This window comes from Oryctolagus cuniculus, chromosome 5, assembly GCF_051225735.1.
Source record: "Oryctolagus cuniculus isolate XC-2025 breed Fujian yellow rabbit chromosome 5, ASM5122573v1, whole genome shotgun sequence".
Taxonomy (NCBI): Eukaryota; Metazoa; Chordata; class Mammalia; order Lagomorpha; family Leporidae; genus Oryctolagus; species Oryctolagus cuniculus.
In genome coordinates, this window is record NC_142871.1 from 137,791,022 (window position 1) to 137,810,788 (window position 19,767).

At 46.8% G+C, this 19,767-nt stretch overlaps 3 protein-coding genes across 6 annotated transcripts in view; all 3 read right to left on the reverse strand.

Annotated features, from left to right (window-relative positions):
• The window catches only part of LOC100343357 (butyrophilin-like protein 1), a 363,518-nt gene that overhangs the window by 35,986 nt on the left and 307,765 nt on the right, over positions 1–19,767 (reverse strand). The gene's annotated exons all lie outside the window — the stretch shown is intronic.
• Positions 2,830–6,408, reverse strand: LOC138849878 (erythroid membrane-associated protein-like). Of its 2 annotated transcripts, none has more exons than XM_089333274.1 (6): positions 6,136–6,406; positions 6,016–6,042; positions 4,975–5,001; positions 3,913–3,939; positions 3,473–3,580; positions 2,830–3,154 (listed from the first exon to the last, which is right to left on the reverse strand). In XM_089333274.1, exons 1-6 carry the CDS (start codon positions 6,173–6,175, stop codon positions 2,931–2,933), a joined length of 453 nt encoding a protein of 150 aa, XP_089189400.1. In that variant the 5' UTR covers positions 6,176–6,406; the 3' UTR covers positions 2,830–2,930. The 2 variants fall into 2 exon arrangements, with proteins under 2 accessions (XP_089189400.1, XP_089189401.1); XM_089333275.1 differs by having other exon boundaries at positions 2,884–3,154; positions 3,426–3,580; positions 6,136–6,408.
• On the reverse strand, positions 6,254–9,681 carry LOC149126700 (butyrophilin-like protein 1). The gene is made up of 4 exons (XM_089332396.1): positions 9,021–9,681; positions 6,705–6,986; positions 6,394–6,594; positions 6,254–6,312 (listed from the first exon to the last, which is right to left on the reverse strand). The coding sequence occupies exons 1-4, from the start codon at positions 9,103–9,105 to the stop codon at positions 6,254–6,256; spliced, it is 627 nt and encodes a 208-aa protein (XP_089188522.1). The 5' UTR covers positions 9,106–9,681.

Below are 19,767 nucleotides of genomic sequence, written 5' to 3' on the forward strand. Positions count from 1 at the left end.
TAGATTTGACTATCTAGCACAAAAATTCTTATACAAATGTTAGGAACTGAATGGGTACTTTTAATGAGAGATCATTCCCAGGAAGACATGAACCAAACATCCATGATCCCCTCTTCTGGTATACAGTATTACCTTTCCTCATCCATTCTATGTCTATGGTCCCATGGTGAGTTCCATAAGATCAGTTATCTAGGCTAGCGCCGCAGCTCACTAGGCTAATCCTCCGCCTTGCGGCACCGGCACACCAGTTTCTAGTCCCGGTCGGGGCGCCAGATTCTGTCCCGGTTGCTCCTCTTCCAGGCCAGCTCTCTGCTGTGGCCAGGGAGTGCAGTGGAGGATGGCCCAAGTGCTTGGGCCCTGCACCCCACGGGAGACCAGGAGAAGCACCTGGCTCCTGCCATCGGATCAGTGCGGTGCGCCGGCTGCGGCGGCCATTGAAGGGTGAACCAAGGGCAAAGGAAGACCTTTCTCTCTGTCTCTCTCTCACTGTCCACTCTGCCTGTAAAAAAAAAAATCAGTTATCAGAGGATGGGAATACTTGCCTGGTTGATAAATGGTCCTGTACCATACGAAGGCACTGCACAGAAGTATACAGTTGCAGCACCTCCACCCCTTCCTGGGACATCAGTGAAAGTGAAGAGTGGAGGGTAACCCTTAGAGTGGGCAGAATTGATTGTCCACTTTGCTTGGAAGGAGAAGCAACCAGTCATGTGATTATTTACCAATTCAGAGTAAGTGGCCAATAGTTTGAGGGAATGGCCTTGGATTTGAAAGTGTGTGTTTTTTTTATTAAAGATTTATTTTGCTTATTTGAAAGTTACAGAGAGGAGGTGGAGAGACCACAAAATCTTCTTTTCCTTGGTTTATTCTCCAAATGCCCACAATGGCTATGGCTGGGCCAAGAAGAAACCAGGAGCCAAGAACTTCATTTGGGTTTCTCACATAGGTGTATGAAATTGGATCAGAAATGGGCAGCTTAGACTTGAAGCAGCATCCATATGAGATGCCGGTGTTGCAGATGGTGGCTTAGTCTGCTACACCACAATGCTAGTCTAAGATTAAGATTCTTGAAAAATTTGTGACAAGAATATTTGTGGAAAGGATATGTGGACAAATATCTCTTAATGGGTCAAGAATGAAGATACTATTATTTCATGCAAATGCTCACCCAAGGATGTTCTCAACCGAGGAGGACTTTAATAGTCAAATGGATGGAATAACTACTGGATCTGGATGGTGACTGAGAGGAGGCACAAGAGGGTCTAATAATAGTCTTCACCTGGATGTGGGTGATGATTTGCAGCAATACAAGGGTTGTTAATAACTTAACAGGGAGTGCCTGTGAAGTGAGCCGTGCTGCAGCCAAGTGCAGTGTTGAGAAGTAGAAAGTGAAGCCATGGTATGTGTCTTTGTTTTTTAGCTGGTAGGGAGAAAAGTAAGATGAGATCTTGTCTGTTCACATAGAGTAATTGAAGATACAAGGGTAGAAAGGATACTTGAAAATATTGGAGAAAGGAGAGAGAACCTCAGCCAGTTAGAGAAGGGTCTCAGAATATATAGTAAGACACCCGCTGTTGATGATGGAAGATATGTACAAGTAAAAAAAAAAAAGCAAAGACAAAAAAGCATTGCATATGTTCAGATTTCAGAAAATACACAATACATCACTTCATTTAAAAGAAAAAGTGACAAGGACTGTGATGCAGAGGGATAAGCCTTACAATCCATATCAGAAACCTGGCTAATGTCCTGGCTACTCTGCCTCTGATCCAACTTCCTGCTAATGCATTCCTGGAGACAGCAGATGATGGTTAAGATACTCTTTCAATAACACTCCACTAAAATTGCCTTCTTGTTGCTCATCAACTTCATGCTTTGTCACTGATAGAATAAGCTCCCAGGATTCACATCTTAGCTGAAACACTTCCCCCAGAGTGTGCATTAGTGGGAAGCTAGAATGAGGTGTGGATCCAGGACTCAAACCCAGGCATTCCAAAATGGATTGTGGGAAACCCAGGCAGCATCATGACCACTGCAGCATGTGTCCTCTCCTGGGCAGAGTTCTCTCTGTGGCAGAGTGAACACAGCTCCATGCTGGAAGAGTCAGAGTCCTCAGTACTCCTACTGCTTTTGGTTTGCTCTGGTTTTCCACTCACTGTGACTGTTGGACTTGGAAGTACTAAGAGGGAGTGCATTTGACCATGCAAAACTTTAAGCCTTCCTACAGTTGAACTTGCCATTGAAAATTCTCTTCTTCAACTTCATCTTACCCAGTTACTCACTGCTTACCCTGGTAGCAGCTCTCTTCTTCCCACAGCTAGTGTTGACTCCAAAGAGGAATCCAACCTCGTGTCCATTCACAATCCCTGAATTAACACAATTTTTTCACCAGTAATAAAAAGCTACTGAGGTATCCAAAAGCACATGTGTTTCCTCCATTCCAGAAAGGAAAGTAAACAAGGTAGACCATAATATTCCTTTCCACTGTGATTATATCAGTCATTCATTTCCATGGAAATTTTTGGAATTTCATGGAAATTATTGTCATCAAATACAGAAAATCCCCCCAGGATACACCTGGGACTACCATCATCTTCTTTGTCCCTCTGCTCAGAATCAAGCTAGATAATTAAACTCTCATTTGTTGGGCACAATAACTCAGACCTCAGCCCCATTCACATCCTAAGAGAATTTAAAACCCATGAAATACCTTTAATGCCAAAAACAATTATTTCATAGTAAAGTTCAGCCTGTCCTAAGCCAGTTCAAATAACATCAACCTTTATCTTTTGTCTGAACACGGTACATGAATCAACAATTATCTTAACCTCTGGAGAAGTTTCCATGGCCTTGCAGGACTTACTGTGGAGATTTTTATTATAGGGAACCTGCAGCCCCAAGAAGTGTTGAGTCAGTGGCAGTGAGGGGCCCTATGTGGCACAGGGACGTAATGGAGACTCAGCCCTTGAGGGTGCACCATCAACTCCAGAGTGCAAGCTGAGCCCCTCCATTAGGGGCCTCACAGCCTCCTCCAAAGAAAGAGAATTTCTAAGGGGCAGAGGGAGCTCCTCAGACTCCTCCACTTTGGAACAGATGCTCAGGGACACATCTTCCATAAGCATGAAGTATGGAAAGAAGGTTCCAGAGAAAGAGGCTGGGGGGAAGGAGAAAATGTGACACCCATCAGTCATGTCATAGAAAGAGACATACCCTTTGCTGTAGTCTAGGAAAATCCCTACCCTGCAGGGATGCTGTCTAAGGGATAGAAGCGATGGCATGTTAGTCCAGGCAAATTAGATACTGTAAATCCACCCCACAGCCCAGAACCCAGTATCTGGGGATTCTGTATACCTGCCTGTCCTTGTTACATGCTCCCTACAGACCCCCAGAGCCCACCTTCTGCCCTTCCCACTCCTGATCTCCACCTCCCAGTAAGATCTCCCCGACATGATGCCTTCAAGGCCCAACACACTGCAGATGTCATCTGAGCCCACACAGTTGTCCTTCCAGGTCACACTTGTCCTTTTAGGAGAGATGGCAAGGTTGAAATGGGCAGAGTCCGGATCCAGAGTGACAAACCCTGTAGAGAGAGTTCCCAATCATGCAAGTCCTCTTCCAGCCCCATTTCAAGGTTGTACAACCACCTCCAGACCTGCCCAGCTTCGTGGGAGAGGGGCAAGGCCCCTGAGATAAGGACACTGGGACACAAGCCCATGGCCTCCAAGCACTTTTGAGGTTCAAATGTGTCACAAAGACTTTGAGGACCATCCCCAGATCATTCCTTTCACTTCATCCCCACCCACCACCATTGAGGGTGCCAGCATCTGCATCACCACAGAGAATTGGAGGAGATGCCAGAGCCATAGGAACCACACGAGGAAGCACTCAGAAAGAACACAAAAAGTTACTTACAGGCCTGGAACTGCTCCTTCCTCCAGTCTACAAGAGAACCACACATTTCATATCAGAGAGCTTCACAGACATAACACGCCAGCTCACCAGCTGCTCTTTTGATACAGTGATGTGGGAGTGATGGGGGAAATGTGCAGGAATACATTTAGCTGATGGACTGTGTCTTACACACACACACTCATACACACACGTTGCACGTAGCAGCCTTCCTGCAAATGCTGAACATAAAGCTAACATCCCAGGACTGAGAGGCTGGACACTGACCTGATTACAAAGTCATTGCCCAGATTTCACTTTCAATTTGTGCTTTCTTAAATTGCTAGCTATAACACCTTGAAAACTAAATTTTCTTGAGGATAAATTGAGGAAATCAAAATTTACAGCCCCTCCATTTACCTACAGAGAACTGATTAAGCTGGAATTGGGTGAAGAGAGTATGCTACAATGGGCAGGGTAGAACTTAGAAGATGACTTCCAAAGATGTCTATGTCCTAACCAGTACAACCTGTGACTAAGTCAACTCACTTGGAAAGAGAGCTTTGCAAATAGCAAAATATTGAGGACTTTGAAATGCAGATAGTTCCATAAATTATCCAGGTGGACCCAATCTAATCAAATGAGCCTGTAGAACCTTGCCAACATGTTTGTGGTCAGAGAAAGTTATACAATGATGGAAGCAGGATCAGAAAGATGTATACTTGCTGGCACTGAAGAGGAATGGGACCATGAACCAAGGCATGCAAGTGGGCTATCTGCATAGTATTTGCCCTGCCCCAGGCTCTCCTCACACCTGACTCTCTGTGGTCCCCCACCAATGACAAGGGTCAGTTGAACAGAGGTTTTAAGAAGATGTCGCCAACCCTAACAGTGACCTGCAGTAGACAAAGGGCCCAGAAGCAGAGCTGTGATCCCATGGAGGAGCCCCTGCTGTCTTCCCATGGAGGCTACAACACTGACAAGGAGAGCAGGGATGCCCAGCCCATCTGGAGTTGAGTCCACAGGTAGAGAAGGGGCAGGGCAGAGGCAAGGCAGGGAGGCAGAGGAACCATCAGCATCACTTACCAGCATACAGCTGCGCCTTCCTCCAGGCTGAAAGGAAACACACCCTGGTGAGACCACAGCCACACCACCTGCTCAGCCCTCGCCTGCCCTCTGTGCTGAAGGTCAGACTCTGCAGGAGGAGAGAGGCTGCACAGGAGGGGCCTCCTGCAGGTGAAGACAGCAGAGGATTGTGGGAAACTCCCTGACCACAGATCAGGATGCCTGCAGGACAGCTGAGTTGGACCCCTGCCCCACTGCTGTGTGACTTTGGGCTGTCAGCTCTCTGCCCTGTGCCTCAAACAAAGACTCCTGTGTCAACTTGTTCCTCAGTGCTGTTGATCAGGACCAAAAACTATGTGTGAAGACAATCTAGTGGAAAAAAGCACAAATTACTCCATGTTGATAGCAATTAACTATTGTATAGTATTTCCTGGCAGGGGAACAATGGGGAAATTAAAGAGGAAAGAACAAAGAACATGAATGTGAGATCAGCTCCAGGGACAAAGGGATCAAACATTCCCTGATAAAGTAGTCTAGAGAGAAACATCACTATTCTGAGAAATGTCCAGTTCATCCTATCACATCCCACATCTGGTCAGCAGTCCAGTCCTTTCCTCCTCCACTTTTGAGGGACAGGACAGGAATTGCTACCCATGAGTAGCGAGGGGGCAGAAATCACACCCCCAAGCTCAACGACCCCATTTATTCATCTCTCTCTTCTCATGGAATCTCAGTGCATCTGGCTATGGTTTCCTGTGCAGACCAAGAGCTAGAGCACTGGAGGCTGAAACTCCAGCAGTACTCACTTGGGGACAGCCCAGGGTGGAAACAGACCCAGGATGCAAGGCTGACTCCACGGCCCATCATTGCACACAGGTCTTAGAGCATGAACAGGAAACAGCACCAAGATGGGAGAGAGCAAGAAGCAGGGCTCTGCCTCCCACCAGCTGCCACTGCTGCACCAAGGAGGGCTCCACATGTCTGTGCCCAGACAGAAACAAGGAGGGGACAGCTGGGCACAGGTGGGACAGGAGACCAGGGGGCATCTGGAGAGTCACTCACCAGCCAGGTAAGCTGCCTTCCTCGTACCTGAAAAGCAGCACACAGGGAACAGGTGAGCTGAGACCCAGAGTGTCCTCCACAGAGGGACAGGAAGAGTTCAGGAGGGGGAGCAGAGCTTACCTAGATCTGCCTGGAGCTCATCTGAAAAAGAGTGAAGCATCAAGGACTCCTGTGCCCAAGAAAGGGATGTGCTTAGAGAACCCACAGGAAAGACCTTTTCTGTACCCTAGAAAGATTCTCACTCCAGATCTACCCACATCTCCGCGTCTCCAGCTGTCCTCTGATTCTCCACAATCACTCGCTATGGAGAGCAGAGCCCACAGATTCAAATCGTGTCAGGTTGTCTCTCTCAGCACCTGCTGCTGCCCCTCCTCCTACCTCTGGCCTTCAGCAACCATTCCATTTCCTGCTGCTCTGTCTCCTTATCCCAGTGAAAATAGTCTTTTTTCTGTCTTGCAAGCAACTTTGCAGAGTGCTCTCTCCTGGAGAAGCAGCCAGCCCCAAAGAGCAGGAGCCCCAGCACCATCAGGCTCCCAGCAAAAGCTGCCTTCCAGGGAGAGGCCTGCGGGAAGAAGGGCTCTGGGGCCCAGGCAGAGACCCAGTCAGGGGAGCTCCCAGGCCCACCCCACACACTCAGGGATGCCGGCTCCACCTCCCAAGCCCTGCCAGGAATGAGAAGCAGCACCGACCTGGGATGAACACGGCCATCGCCTTCTCCTGGCCCAGGATGGGATTGAGGACAGAGCAGCTCACACGCCCTGCAGAGCTGTCTCTCACCACCAGAGCCGCCTCCACGCTGAACAGCCCTGCTGTGTCCTGGGCATGGGCCTCAGAGAACTCCAGGAACTTCTTCCCGCTGAGGTCTGTCCACTGCACCTGGGGCTTCGGGAACCAGCCTGAGGCCTCGCACACCACGCGGACCCCGTCCTGCTCCGGCCCTTCAATGTGCACTTGAGGGGCAGAGCCCAGGCCTGCAAGAGGGGAGCTGTGGAGACCTTGGAGACCACTTGGCCCAGGGCCTCAGCAGGGTCTGGGTGTGGCACAGCAACAGGGGAGTCACTGTGTTCCATTCTGGAGATTCTGTGGGAGGGCATGGCCTGAAGGAGGTAAAGAGCCCTGGACCCATGGGGGCACAGAGTAGGGGGCTTTCTCCTCAACTGTGCAGATGGGAAGACTGAGGCCCAGAGAAACCAGGAGCAGGAACTTGACCCCAGGACTCCATCCTGAACCTCTAATCTCCTCACCTCACTCACTCCTGGGCCTCTGCCTTTATTGTCCCTGCCTCTCTTTTAAATCCCTTCCCTTGTAAAACTCAGATTACTGGGCCGCTACCTCCAGAGCTCCAGATTCAGTAGGTATGGGGCAGGCCCAAGAGTTTCTGAGCATTTCAGAGCAGTCCTCGGGTAGCTAACAGTGTTGATCCAGGAGCTATACTATGAGAACCACAGTTCTAACCTGCCAGCGTCAGGACAGCCTGGAAACTAATCTAGGAGTTCACCTGGGGCCTCCCTCAGAATTCCTGGATCATTCAGTCAACACAGGAAACTGCCCACTTCCATTGCTAAGCTGACTTTTTCTGCCCATCCTTTTATCCTCCACTGAACTCTAGGTGCACTAAAACAGACTCAGAGGCTACTTCTATTAGACACCTGCCCTCATTGCTCAAAGAAGCTGGACTTGCTGCTGGCTAACGCAGCAAGTTCATGGGGCAGCTTTGTGGCACTGCAGGTTAAAGCACTGCCTGAAATGCAGGCATCGCTTATGAGCACTGGTTCCAGTCCCAGATGCTCCACTTCTGATTCAGCTCCTTGCTAAGTCTCCTGGGAAAGCAGAAGAAGACAGCCAAGAACTTGGCCCCCTACCACCCGCAAGGGAGACTTCAGATGGAGTTCCAGCTTCCTGCTTTGAGTCTGACCCAGGCACAGCCATTGCAGCCATTCAGGGAGTGAACCAGCTGATGGAAGATTCTCTCTCTCTCTCTCTCTCTCTCTCTCTAACTCTCTAACTCTCTAACTCTATTGAATTAATAAATAATTTTGAAGAAAATTCAAGCCACCCTCTATCCTCTCCTCACCCTGGGCCCTCTGAGGCCTTGACACGGTCGCAGCAGGACTCTTGTGCAGAACAAGTTGCCACGGGCCTCAGAGCAGTCACCCCCTACCCCTGCCAGCCACCGTCGTCTCACCCAGAGGAGGGCAACAGACGAAGGCTGTGTCTGTTCTCTCCCCACTTCTACACTGTGATCATTTTAATCTCTAAGCTAAACCACATCCCTACTCTGCCCAGAGCCCATCCCTCACTCCCTAGCTCCCTCACCCAGGGTCCCGCAGACCAAACAGGGTGGACCCCAGGAATTATCTGACCCCAACTCTTGCTTCTTTTCCCAAACTCTCTCTGCTCCAGCCAGTGCTTGCCTTTGAGGTGCCTCACACCGGGCACACTGCAAGCTTGGCACTGGCTGCCCCCGTGGAATGTCTTTCCCTGGGGGTCCTCACAGAATATCCCTTCCTCCACATCCTTGTTCCCATCTCACTCTCTACACTGCCCACCTCTCTGAACATGACTGCTGCCCACACCCAATCCACATTCCTGTCCTGCTTCATTTCCCATCACTCATCTCCTTCAATTCTCCTGCTGGAAGGAAAGCCTGGACACAGGTAGGTCTATCTGTTGTGTTCAAAGAACAGCCCCTAACATTCAGTTGATATTTCATTAATATTGGGGGGATAAATAAACGAGCAAATAAATTCTCAGAATGCCAAAAAAGGAGGGAAGGCAAAAATGAAGGGAGAGGTATTTTCAAATTATTGATACTTGACACTAAAACACCCACAAAACATCCTTGACAATTGTCAGGATCCCTAACACTCACTTTATGGCTGAGTGACTCATCTTAAATTTTAATGGTAACCAGTGACTGGGAGAGCACCACCAACTTTCTAGAGCATGGGCCTCCGCCAACCTCATCCTAGTGGTTCCAGGGGGAGGGACAGGGATGCACTCACCTGAGGACCCCCACGTGGGCAGCTGGGCGAGGAGAAGCAGGGAGGGGAGACTGCAGAGCAGAGAGGGGCGGCAGCCGTGCTGCATGTCCTCGGAGCTGGGGAGAGAGGCAGGGAGGAGGAGGCCAGGGCCAGCAGGCAGCAGGCAGGAGACAGGACTTCACCAGAGCGCAAGCCCCTCTTTGGGGAACCAGTGCCAGGGCCTCGCTGCCAGCCCTAACAAAAGCAAAGCCTTCCCTACAGGCTCAGCACACAACAGTGTGGAGTCCACGCAGGATCCTGATGGCTGCAACAAATGTGAGATTAGCCCTACCTATCCCTTCTGGGAAGACTGTGGTGCTTGGGAACACTTAGGGTAGCTTGGGAAGAAACAGCCCCTTCTTTGCCCACCCTCAGTTGAGGCCCCTCTGCCTAGAAAACCAGACCTTTCCTTTCTCAGCTCCAGGAGCCTATGGAGGAAACCACAGCTGCATCTCTCCGCTATTCACACAGCTTCAGGGACCCCCACCCCGACCATACCCAGGACAGAGGCCCAGACAGGCTGCTCGCCATGAAGGATGCACTCACCACCTCCTGCATTCCTGCTGCTCTGTAGCTCCAGCTGTGACCTGGGTGAGCCTTGAGAAACGTCAGAGACAGACCCATCCTGATGGAGGCTGTGCTGCCTGTCACAGAGGCCCAGCACATATCCTGGTGTCCTGTGGCATCTGTGGCTGTGGCGTTCACCTGAATTTGAATCCCACCCCCAGCCTCTTACTCCCTGGGCCCAGGTCCTGGCCCGTGGTTCAGCAGGTGCCCAGGCCAGTTCCTGCTGACAGGTGAATCCTCTATCTCTCCACATTCAAAGATTTCTGCACTAACAGTTAAGGACCCTGTCAGGAGGCAGGGCCACAGATAAAATGATCTCTGATCAGAAAAAATGATCCCTGAATCACCCACTGTGGGCAGGAAGCAGAGGCAGCCTTTATCCTTGGGAGGACAGGCTCCAGGGCCCCTTGATGGGCTGCCTGCAGGCTCAGCCACTCTTGGTGTCACAACTTGAGGCAAGGTCCTTGAGTTTCTTGGCCTCAGTTCCCATATCTGCAAATGTTCTTAATGGCAGCTTTCTTCCAAGTTGGCAATGAGAGGTACATGATTTTGTATTGGTGCAATCACTATATGCAATTATAACAGGATGTGGCCTATTACATATTTGAGAAATAGAATTTAAAGAAGTGAATGAAGGATGAGTGCTCACTAACATTGTCCTGGGTCTTCCTGGAGTGAGACTTTTATGCAGCCGTCCCCTTTACACAACTCTGGCCCCACCACATCCTCAGCCTCCTCTCTCAGCCACCTGCCCCCTGCTTTCTTCCTCTTCACCCACAGGCATCTTCAAAGCCATCTTACCTGCTCGTTTGTGTTCCCAGCTGTGAAAGGCTGTGACTTCTTGCAATGTCTAAATTCAGCAGCTCCAGATAATTCCGTAAAGAGAGCCCAGCAGACTGCAAATCCACCCTAGGAGCTTGCACCTTCACTGAGCTTGGAACCACAAACCCTGTTTTCCAGATCCAATGCTGCAGGTCCAGGATTCCTAAACTCTAAGTGGTAATGGGTTCCCAGGAGACTGGAGGAGCAGCAGAGGTGGTACCGGTGCAGCAGCTTCTGCAGAGGCCCTGGCCCTGGGGCCCCACCGGGACCTCCCAGCCAGAAGAGCCAGCCCCTGCGTCTCCTTCTACCATCTACAGTGAAAGCTTGCAGAAGCAGCCTGGGCAGGGAGTGCCTTGCCCTGTGGACCTCGCTCCCTGTTGTCAGCATGAGCTCAGTGCAGGAGACTGTCGCTTCCCGTCTTCGTGGAGGAACGACACAGGACCCTGCGCTGTTCTTTTGTCTGCTCGGCCCTCCCTGGGTTTGCTGCTGGTTCTTCCCGGGTTGGCTACCGCCCCTTCCACCTCCGTGGAAGGGCGGTTCCCCCTGGCCACTTTCCCCACTTCCGCAGGGGAGCAGCACACCGCCGGCCGGCTCTCTTGGGGGCTGCACAGGTGTTCCTTCAGATAGATGTTCCCCTTAGATGTTCCTGGTGCATGTTGTCTCTCTCCTCCTTTATAGTCCTCTTCCACCAATCCCAACTCTGCTACCCACACGTCAAGTACGCTGCTCTCCTCCAATCAGGAGCAGGTCCTACAGTTTATTGGTTGAACTGGAGGCAGCTGTGTAGAAGCTGTTTCCCTTCTCAACGCCATATTGTGGGAAAGCAGATGCATAGAATAAGTCTTAATTCCAGTAACTTAGTCTAGTCCGAGTTGCTCCCCACAGGAGACAGCACCACAGCTGCCCTGGGAGTGGCTGCAGCACAGCCTGCTTAGAGCTCACAGTGCCTCAGCCCCTCCCCCTCAGACACCACCTGCCCCTGCCCAGCACGGAGACTTCCTAAGGCCTGGGAACTATTATGAAAAGACAGAAGAAATCAAACTTTATTCAATACAAATTAATTGTCAGAATCTGAGCCACTTCCTTGAGACAACTGTAAGCAAATGGAATAGGGCAAGAACCCTGCCACCTCCTAACATTCAGGAATTTCCTAGAGAGGGAGGGGCTAGAGCTGCAAGGAGACCCTGTTCCCTCCCACACACACAGCCACAGCCCTCAGACTCAGCCCAGCCCAGTCCAGCTTCAGCTCCAGACAACTGGAGAGAGCAGTCAGAGGGCCCTAAACTCTCAGGTGGCCCCATTATTATATGGCCCAGAAATTTATCTCAAGGTCACTTTAACATAAAAGACATTCACTGGGGACTGGTGCTGTGGTGCAGCTTTTATTTTTTTTTTAATTTTTTTTTATCTTTTATTTAATGAATATAAATTTCCAAAGTACGTCTCATGGGTTACAATGGCTTTCCCCCCCATACCGTCCCTCCCACCCACCACCCTCCCCTTTCCCACTCCCTCTCCCCTTCCATTCACATCAAGATTCATTTTCGATTATCTTAGTATACAGAAGATCAGCTTAGTATACCTTAAGTAAGGATTTCAACAGTTTGTTCCCACACAGAAACATAAAGTGAAAAATAATAGATGATTTTTTTTTAAATGATGATGAAATCAGATCAGACCTATTGTCATGTTTAATCCCAGTGAGAGTCAAGTTGGGAATTGATAGTTTCTTTTCTTTTTTTTTTTTTTTAACAGAAGATCAGTTTAGTGTACATTAAGTAAAGATTTCAACAGTTTGCACCCCCATAGAAACACAAAGTGAAATATACTGTTTGAGTACTCGTTATAGCATTAAGCCTCAGTGTACAGCACATTAAGGACAGAGATCCTACATGAGGAGTAAGTGCACAGTGACTCCTGTTGTTGACTTTACAAATTGACACTCCTGTTTATGGCATCAGTAATCTCCCTATGCACCAGTCATGAGTTTCCAAGGCTATGGAAGCCCCTTGAGTTCTCCGACTCTTATCTTGTTTAGACAAGGTCCTAGTCAAAGTGGAGGTTCTCTCCTCCCTTCAGAGAAAGGCACCTCCCTCTTTGAAGACCTGTTCTTTCCACTGGGATCTCACTCACAGAGATCTTTTTGCCAGAGTGTCTTGGCTTTCCATGCCTGAAATACTCTCATGGGCTTTTCAGCCAGATCCGAGTGCCTTTAGGGCTGATTCTGAGGCCAGAGTGCTATTTAGGACATCTGCCATTCTATGAGTCTGCTGAGTATCTCACTTCCCATGTTGGATCACTCTCCCCTTTATTTATTCTATCGGTTAGTGTTAGCAGATACTAGACTTGTTTATGTGCTCCCTTTGACTCTTAGTCCTTTCATTATGATCAATTGTGAACTGAAATTGATCACTTGGAATAGTGAGATGGCATTGGCACATGCCACCTTGATGGGATTGAATTGGAATCCCCTAGTATGTTTCCAACTCTACCAATTGGGGCAAGTCAGCCCGAGCATGCCCCAAATTATACATCTCTTCCCTCTCTTATTCCCACTTTTATGTTTAACAGGGATCACATTTCAGTTAATTTTCAACACTTAAGAATAACTGTGTGATAATTACAGAATTAAACCAGTCATATTAAGTAGAACAGACAAAAAAAAAAATACTATGAGGGATAATGTATTAAGTTGTCCATTAGCAGTCAGGGCTATGCTGATCAAGTCACCATTTCTCATAGTGTCCATTTCACTTCAGGAGGTTTCCTTTTTGGTGTTCAGTCAGTTGTCACCGATCAGGGAGAACATATGGTATTTGTCCCTTTGGGACTGGCTTACTTCACTCAGCATGATGTGTTCCAGATTCCTCCATTTTGTTGCAAATGACTGGATTTCGTTGTTTCTTACTGCGGTATAGTATTCTAAAGAATACATATCCCATAATTTCTTTATCCAGTCTACCATTGATGGGCATTTAGGTTGGTTCCAGGTCTTGGCTATTGTGAATTGTGCTGCAATAAACATTAGGGTGCAGACCGCTTTTTTCTTTATCAATTTAAACTCCTTTGGGTAAATTCCAAGGAGTGGGATGGCTGGGTCGAACGGTAGGGTTATATTCAGGTTTCTGAGGAATCTCCAGACTGATTTCCATAGTGGCTTAACCAGTTTGCATTCCCACCAACAGTGGGTTAGTGTCCCTTTTTCCCCACATCCTCGCCAGCATCTGTTGTTGGTAGATTTCTGTATGTGAGCCATTCTAACCGGGGTGAGGTGAAACCTCATTGTGCTTTTGATTTGCATTTCCCTGATTGCTAGTGACCTTGAACATTTTTTCATGTGCCTGTTGGCCATTTGGATTTCCTCTTTTGAAAAATGTCTATTGAAGTCCTTGGCCCATCTCTTAAGTGGGTTGTTGGTTTTGTTTTTGTGGAGTTTCTTGATCTCTTTGTAGATTCTGGTTATTAACCCTTTATCTGTTGCATAGTTTGCAAATATTTTTTCCCATTCTGTCGGTTGTCTCTTCACTCTCCTGACTGTTTCTTTTGCAGTAAAGAAACTTCTCAATTTGATGCAATCCCAATAGTTGATTTTGGCTTTGACTGTCTGTGCCTCCCGGGTCTTTTCCAGAAATTCTTTGCCTGTGCCATTATCTTGAAGGGTTTCTCCAATGTTCTCTAATAACTTAATGGTGTCAGGACGTAGATTTAGGTCTTTAATCCACGTTGAGTGGATTTTTGTGTAAGGTGTAAGGTAGGGGTCTTGCTTCATTGTGGTGCAGCTTTTAAAGCCCTGGCCTGCAGCTCCAGCATCTCATATGGGTACTGGTTCGAGTCCCAGCTGATCCACTTCCAATCCAGCTCCTCACCAATGCACCTGGAAAAGCAGTGGAAGATGGCCCAAGTCTTTGAGCCTCTGCACCCATGTGAGAGACCTGGTGAGCTCCTCCACACAGGTTCTTCAAGTTTTTTGTGGGCTTTCAAACCTGGGGAAGAATGCAGGGGTTGGGGATGGGGAACAATACAGAGTGTGAGACTGAACTGGTCTCTTGAAAGAAGGCAGGGGCAAGGGGTAAAATGGCATTCTATCTAGTTTCAGGCAAGAACCTAGAATGGCTGAGGCTTATGTCATTATAAGGCCACCACAAAACACACCAAACACCGGATAATGAAAAGGGTTTATTGACGGAGGGAAATAAGACAGGCTGGAGGAAGAGGGAGAAGAAGAGAGCCTGGGCCAGAAAGCAGACCTTGTTATAGACTCACAGAGGTGAGGGAATGAAACAGTCAATCTTGTTAGAGTGGGGGTGGGGTTGCCACTTATGGTGGGGCCATTCGGTCATCAGACTCTTAGTAAGCCAGGTTGGGTCCCGGAGAGACCAGGATGGGGCTTGAAATGGAACCTTTAGGTAAGATGGCTCTGTTTCCCTTACACATGTTCCATCAATACTTCCTTTCATGTCATTTTCATGTGTTTCAGAACACTTTCAGATATACATCCAAGCAGTAAAATAATGTTTAATGTAAAATATATTAAATTTGTTAAAATTTTTAAATTGGATCATTAATGAAAATGATCAACCTTTTTTCTTTTTTGTGATGATTGATTGATAGATTTACAAGGCAGAGTTACAAAGAGAGAGATCTTCTACCTGTTGCTTCACTTCACAAATGCCCTGTCAGCCAGTGCTAGGCCAAGCTGAACAGGAGCCAGGAACTCCACCCACATCTCCTATGTGAGTGAAAGGGCCTCAAGCACTTGAACCACAACCTGCTGCCTCCCAGGATGCATTAGCAGAAGGCTGCCTCTGAATGGAAGTATTTGGACTCCAGTTGGCACTCAGAGGATGCAGGCACTCCAGGCAGAGGGCTAACCATTTAGGCAGCAACATCTGCCCAAACACTTTTCTTAAAGGTGCAATCTGGTAAGACTTGATTTATCTTTACACTGTTAAATGATGAAGTCACCAGGTTATCTTCTATTATATAAAAGTTTCAAGAACTATTTTCTGGTTGCTTAGTAACCAAAAAAGAAAGAGAAGAAATGTACACACATACACACAAGGTGCTAGTTCTTGTTTCAACTTTAAAAAAAGTTTCCTGGGGCCAGTGCTGTTGTGTAGCTGGTAAAGCCACCCTACATGGACACCAGTTCCAAACCTGGATGCTCCACTTCCAATCCAGCTTTGTGCTAATGCACCTGGGAAAGCAGTAGATCATGGCCCAAATGCTTTGACCCCTACACCGGCTTGGGAGACCTGGAAGAAGCTCCTGGCTCCTGGCTTCAGATCCAGCCAGCTCCAGCCATTGTGGCCAAGGAACACATGGGAAATGGGCCTCTGGAAGTTGGAAAGGACATGTCTGGGAAGACTCTGAAACAGCTTGGAATGTTAAGTCCCTAAATTCTGTTGGGTCATTTTTGCCTATGGAAGCTGCCTTTCCACCCCAGTAGGAGCTACCTCTTTACCCTCATCTTAGGAGGGTCACCTTCCAGTTACTGAGAAAGCTGGAATGGCTTCCCTGAGAGACTTGCCTTGAAGACAATGCAAAGTCTCCTCACAACACACCCCATCATCCTCTTTGTTTCTAGACCTATAACTATACTCAAGTACCTGCAGGTCCGTAAAGGTGATATACAAATTGTGAATTACACAAACAGAAATCTGAGGAAAATGTGTAGTAATGGATATTGAGAATGTAGATTAATTACAGAAGGTTCATTAAGTTGGATCAGGCTGGGGCTGACACTGTGGCATAGTGGGTAAGCCTGCAGTGCTGGCATCCCATATTGGTGCTGGTTCAAATCCTGGCTGATCCAATTCCAATCCAACTCCCTGTTAATGGCCTGGGAAAGCAGCAGAGGACAATCCAACTGCTTGGGCCCCTCCATATGTGGGAGACCCAGAAAAAGTTTCTGGTTCCTGACTTTGCCTTGGCCCAACCCCAGCCATTATAGCCATTTGAGGTGTGAAAAAGCAGATGAATGACCTCTCTGACTCTCTCTCTCTCTCTGTGTGTGTGTGTGTGTCTCTCTCCCTCTTTCCCTCTTTCTCTCTCTCTGTACTCTTTCAAATAAATAAAATAAATCTTAAAAAATTTGAATAAGGTCATATGTATTTACTTGAGTCCATGAAGCAAGATTCCAAATTTAATGTTACAGTTCAGGGAGTTAGAAAAGATTCTAACACTTTACTTGATAGGATGAAACATGGATCAAAAGGTGACCCACAGCCATGCTGGGCCAGTCTTGGTTTAATGTAGAGAAAAGGATTCAAAGACTTACAGAGACTATGATGTTAGAGTATACTTATCACTTAAGATTTACTCTCCCACCCTGAGGAGATCAAGAAGATGCACTTTTCCACAAGAATGGGAGAAATAAATTTGGGAAGGTGGGGGTCCCAGTTTCTTGAAGAGTTCTGTGATTCCCTTTACATCTCCCAGAATCCCAAACCCAATCAATCTCTTTTCTTTATATATTACCCAACATTAAATATTTTCTCTAGCAACATAAAATGAAGTAATGGAGGAGATTGATTCTGAGGAACGGGAGAGTTACTATGACAATGACTGAAAATGCAGAAGCAGCTTTGTTACTGCAGGACGGGCAGTGGTTGGAAGTTTGGAGTAGGTGGTTAGGAAGCTCCTAGAGCCTTTCCAAGATGGCAGAGTAGGGAGGTAGCAAACTGCTCTAGCCACAGAGAAGATATTTTTCAAAAAGTGGAGAAAGTGAAGTCTCAGGGAAGAGTTACGGAGAAAACAGAAGAGGAAATCCTACCAAAATTAGAGGGACACGGTGGACCTATGTGGAGGGTGTGGGCACCACGGCTCGGGACTCCAGCAGCTGAGAACCTACACACCAGTGCTGGAAAGTGAGGTGAGACCAGACCGCAGCAGCACAAGCCACTGGCGAAAAAGCTGCAGGAAGAGCCTAGAGGGAACCCGGCTTAGAGCCCTGTGGGGGATTGTGTGCCAGTCAACTATAGGAAAAAAAAAGGACAGGACAGACACATTTCTCTCTCCCTGGCATCCTGTAAAAAGCCAATATAGCGGGAGCCATTTTGGACATATGTAACAACTGCACCAGCTCATGTCTGCACCCAGCAACCAGCCAAGTAGAGACTCCTGATCCTGGTGGGACAAACTAACTGGGGGCTAGGAGCTTGTGACTGCATGAGGATTCTGTACCAGGACTGTGAAAATAACTGAGGGTGTGTAGAAAGACTCAAGTTATGACTGGAACTTTGAGCAGTCTCAACGGGAGACTCCACACGCTCAGGGCTTCCTGATTACCTGGTGAGAAACATTGCTGGGGAATCTGAACTTAAACTGAGGACTGCACAGATCTTTTGTGTGGTCCTTGTGACAGAGCAGATGAATATTTTCATTGGGGCTGGCACTCAGGCACTGATCTCCATTGCGAAGAGGAGCTCAGTTGAGCAGAATAAATTTCCCTTCTGATTAAAAAAATATAGAAGATTTACTATGCCAAAGCTGGGTGTGTCACCCTTAACCCTAGAGAAATGAATAGAGCTCTCTGGCCCACACTCGCTACAAGCCTCCAGATATTCACTGAAAGAAGACATCCCACTTATCTACAGAGTCATACTACAATGATAAAAGTCATCACAGCAAAAGGAAAAGAAGAAGAACAAGAAGAAGGAGGAGGAGGAGGAGGAGGGGGAGGACAAGGAGGACCAGGAGGAAGAAGCAGCAGCCAACAAGTATCTCTACAAATTCTGAATAACAAATGCACCAATTCAAGAAACAAGAATAAGGAAGACAATATGATTTCTCCAAAAGAACACAACACTTCAACACTAGATTGTGAAGATGATGAGGTTGAAGAAGTGCCAGAAAGGGAATTCAAAAAAAAAAAAATAAGATTACATAGAAGTAATCAGAAGCAAATGCATGAACTACTGAAATCCATACAGGACATGAAATAAAATTTCTCCCATGAAAATGAGATCTTAAAGAGAAACCAAAATGAAATGAAAAATTAAATAGAACAAATAAAAAACGCAATGGAGAGCCTTAACCACAGAATTGTTGAAGCAGAAGACAGAATATCGGACTTAGAATACAATGCACAGAAAATTATACAGTCAAATCAAAGATAAGAAGAGGAAATTAGAAAACTAAAAAACACTGTTGGGAATCTACAGGATACTATAAGAAGACCCAATATGTGGGTTCTAGGAGTTCCTGAAGGCATGGGAAGACAGAAAGAATTAGAAGGCCTTTTTGGTGAAATAATAACAGAAAACTTCCCTGGTTGGTAGAAAGAAAGGGATACCCAAGTACAGGAAGCACATAGAACTCCTCATATGTGTGATCAGAAAAGGTCCTCGCCACGACGCATTGTAATCAAACTCACCACAATAAAACATAAAGAGAAGATTCTAAAACGTGCACAAGAGAAATGCCAGATTACTTTCAGAGGATCTCCAATTAGACTCACAGTGGATGTCTCATCAGAAAACTTACAGTATAGGAGAGAATAGCGAGATATAGTTGAAGTCTTAAGAGAAAAAAAAACTGTCATCCCAGAATAATATACCCTGCAAAGCTCTCATTTATGAATGAAAGTGAAATAAAGGCCTTCCAGAACAAAGACAAATTGAAAGAATTTGTCACCACCCATCCAGCCCTACAAAGATTCTTTTAAGGCTATGTTGCACACACACACACACACGCAAAAAAAAATAAAATAAAATAAATAAAAAAAAAACATGGTCATCACCATGAAACAAGGCAAAGGAAGAAAGTCTCTCAGTAAAAGCTCAAATGAAATTCAAAGTAAAAAAATAGAAATATTTTTAGAAAAATGGCAGGGCAAAGTCATTACTTATTAATAGTCACATTGAATGTAAATGGCCTCAACTCTCTAGTTAAATGACACAGACTGACTAAATGGATTAAAAAACAAAACCTATCTATTCACTGCCTACAAGAAACACATCTCACCAACGAAGATGCATGCAGACTGAAACTGAAAGGTTGGAAAAAGATATTCCATACCAGCAGAAACCAAAAAAGAGCTGGTGTAGCCATCTTAATATCAGACAAAATAGACTTTAACACAAAAACTGTTAAAAGATATAAAGAAGGACACTATATAATTATTAAGGGATCCATTCAACAGGAAGATGTAACTATTATAAACATATATGCACTGAATTACAGCACACCTGGCTATTTAAAAGAAATGTTAAGGGATTTAAAAGGAAGACTCAGACTCCAATACAATAGTAAGGCAGGAATTCAATACTCCACTTCCAGCAATGGACAGATCAATCAGACAGAGAATTAACAAGGAAACAGCAGATTTAATCGATAC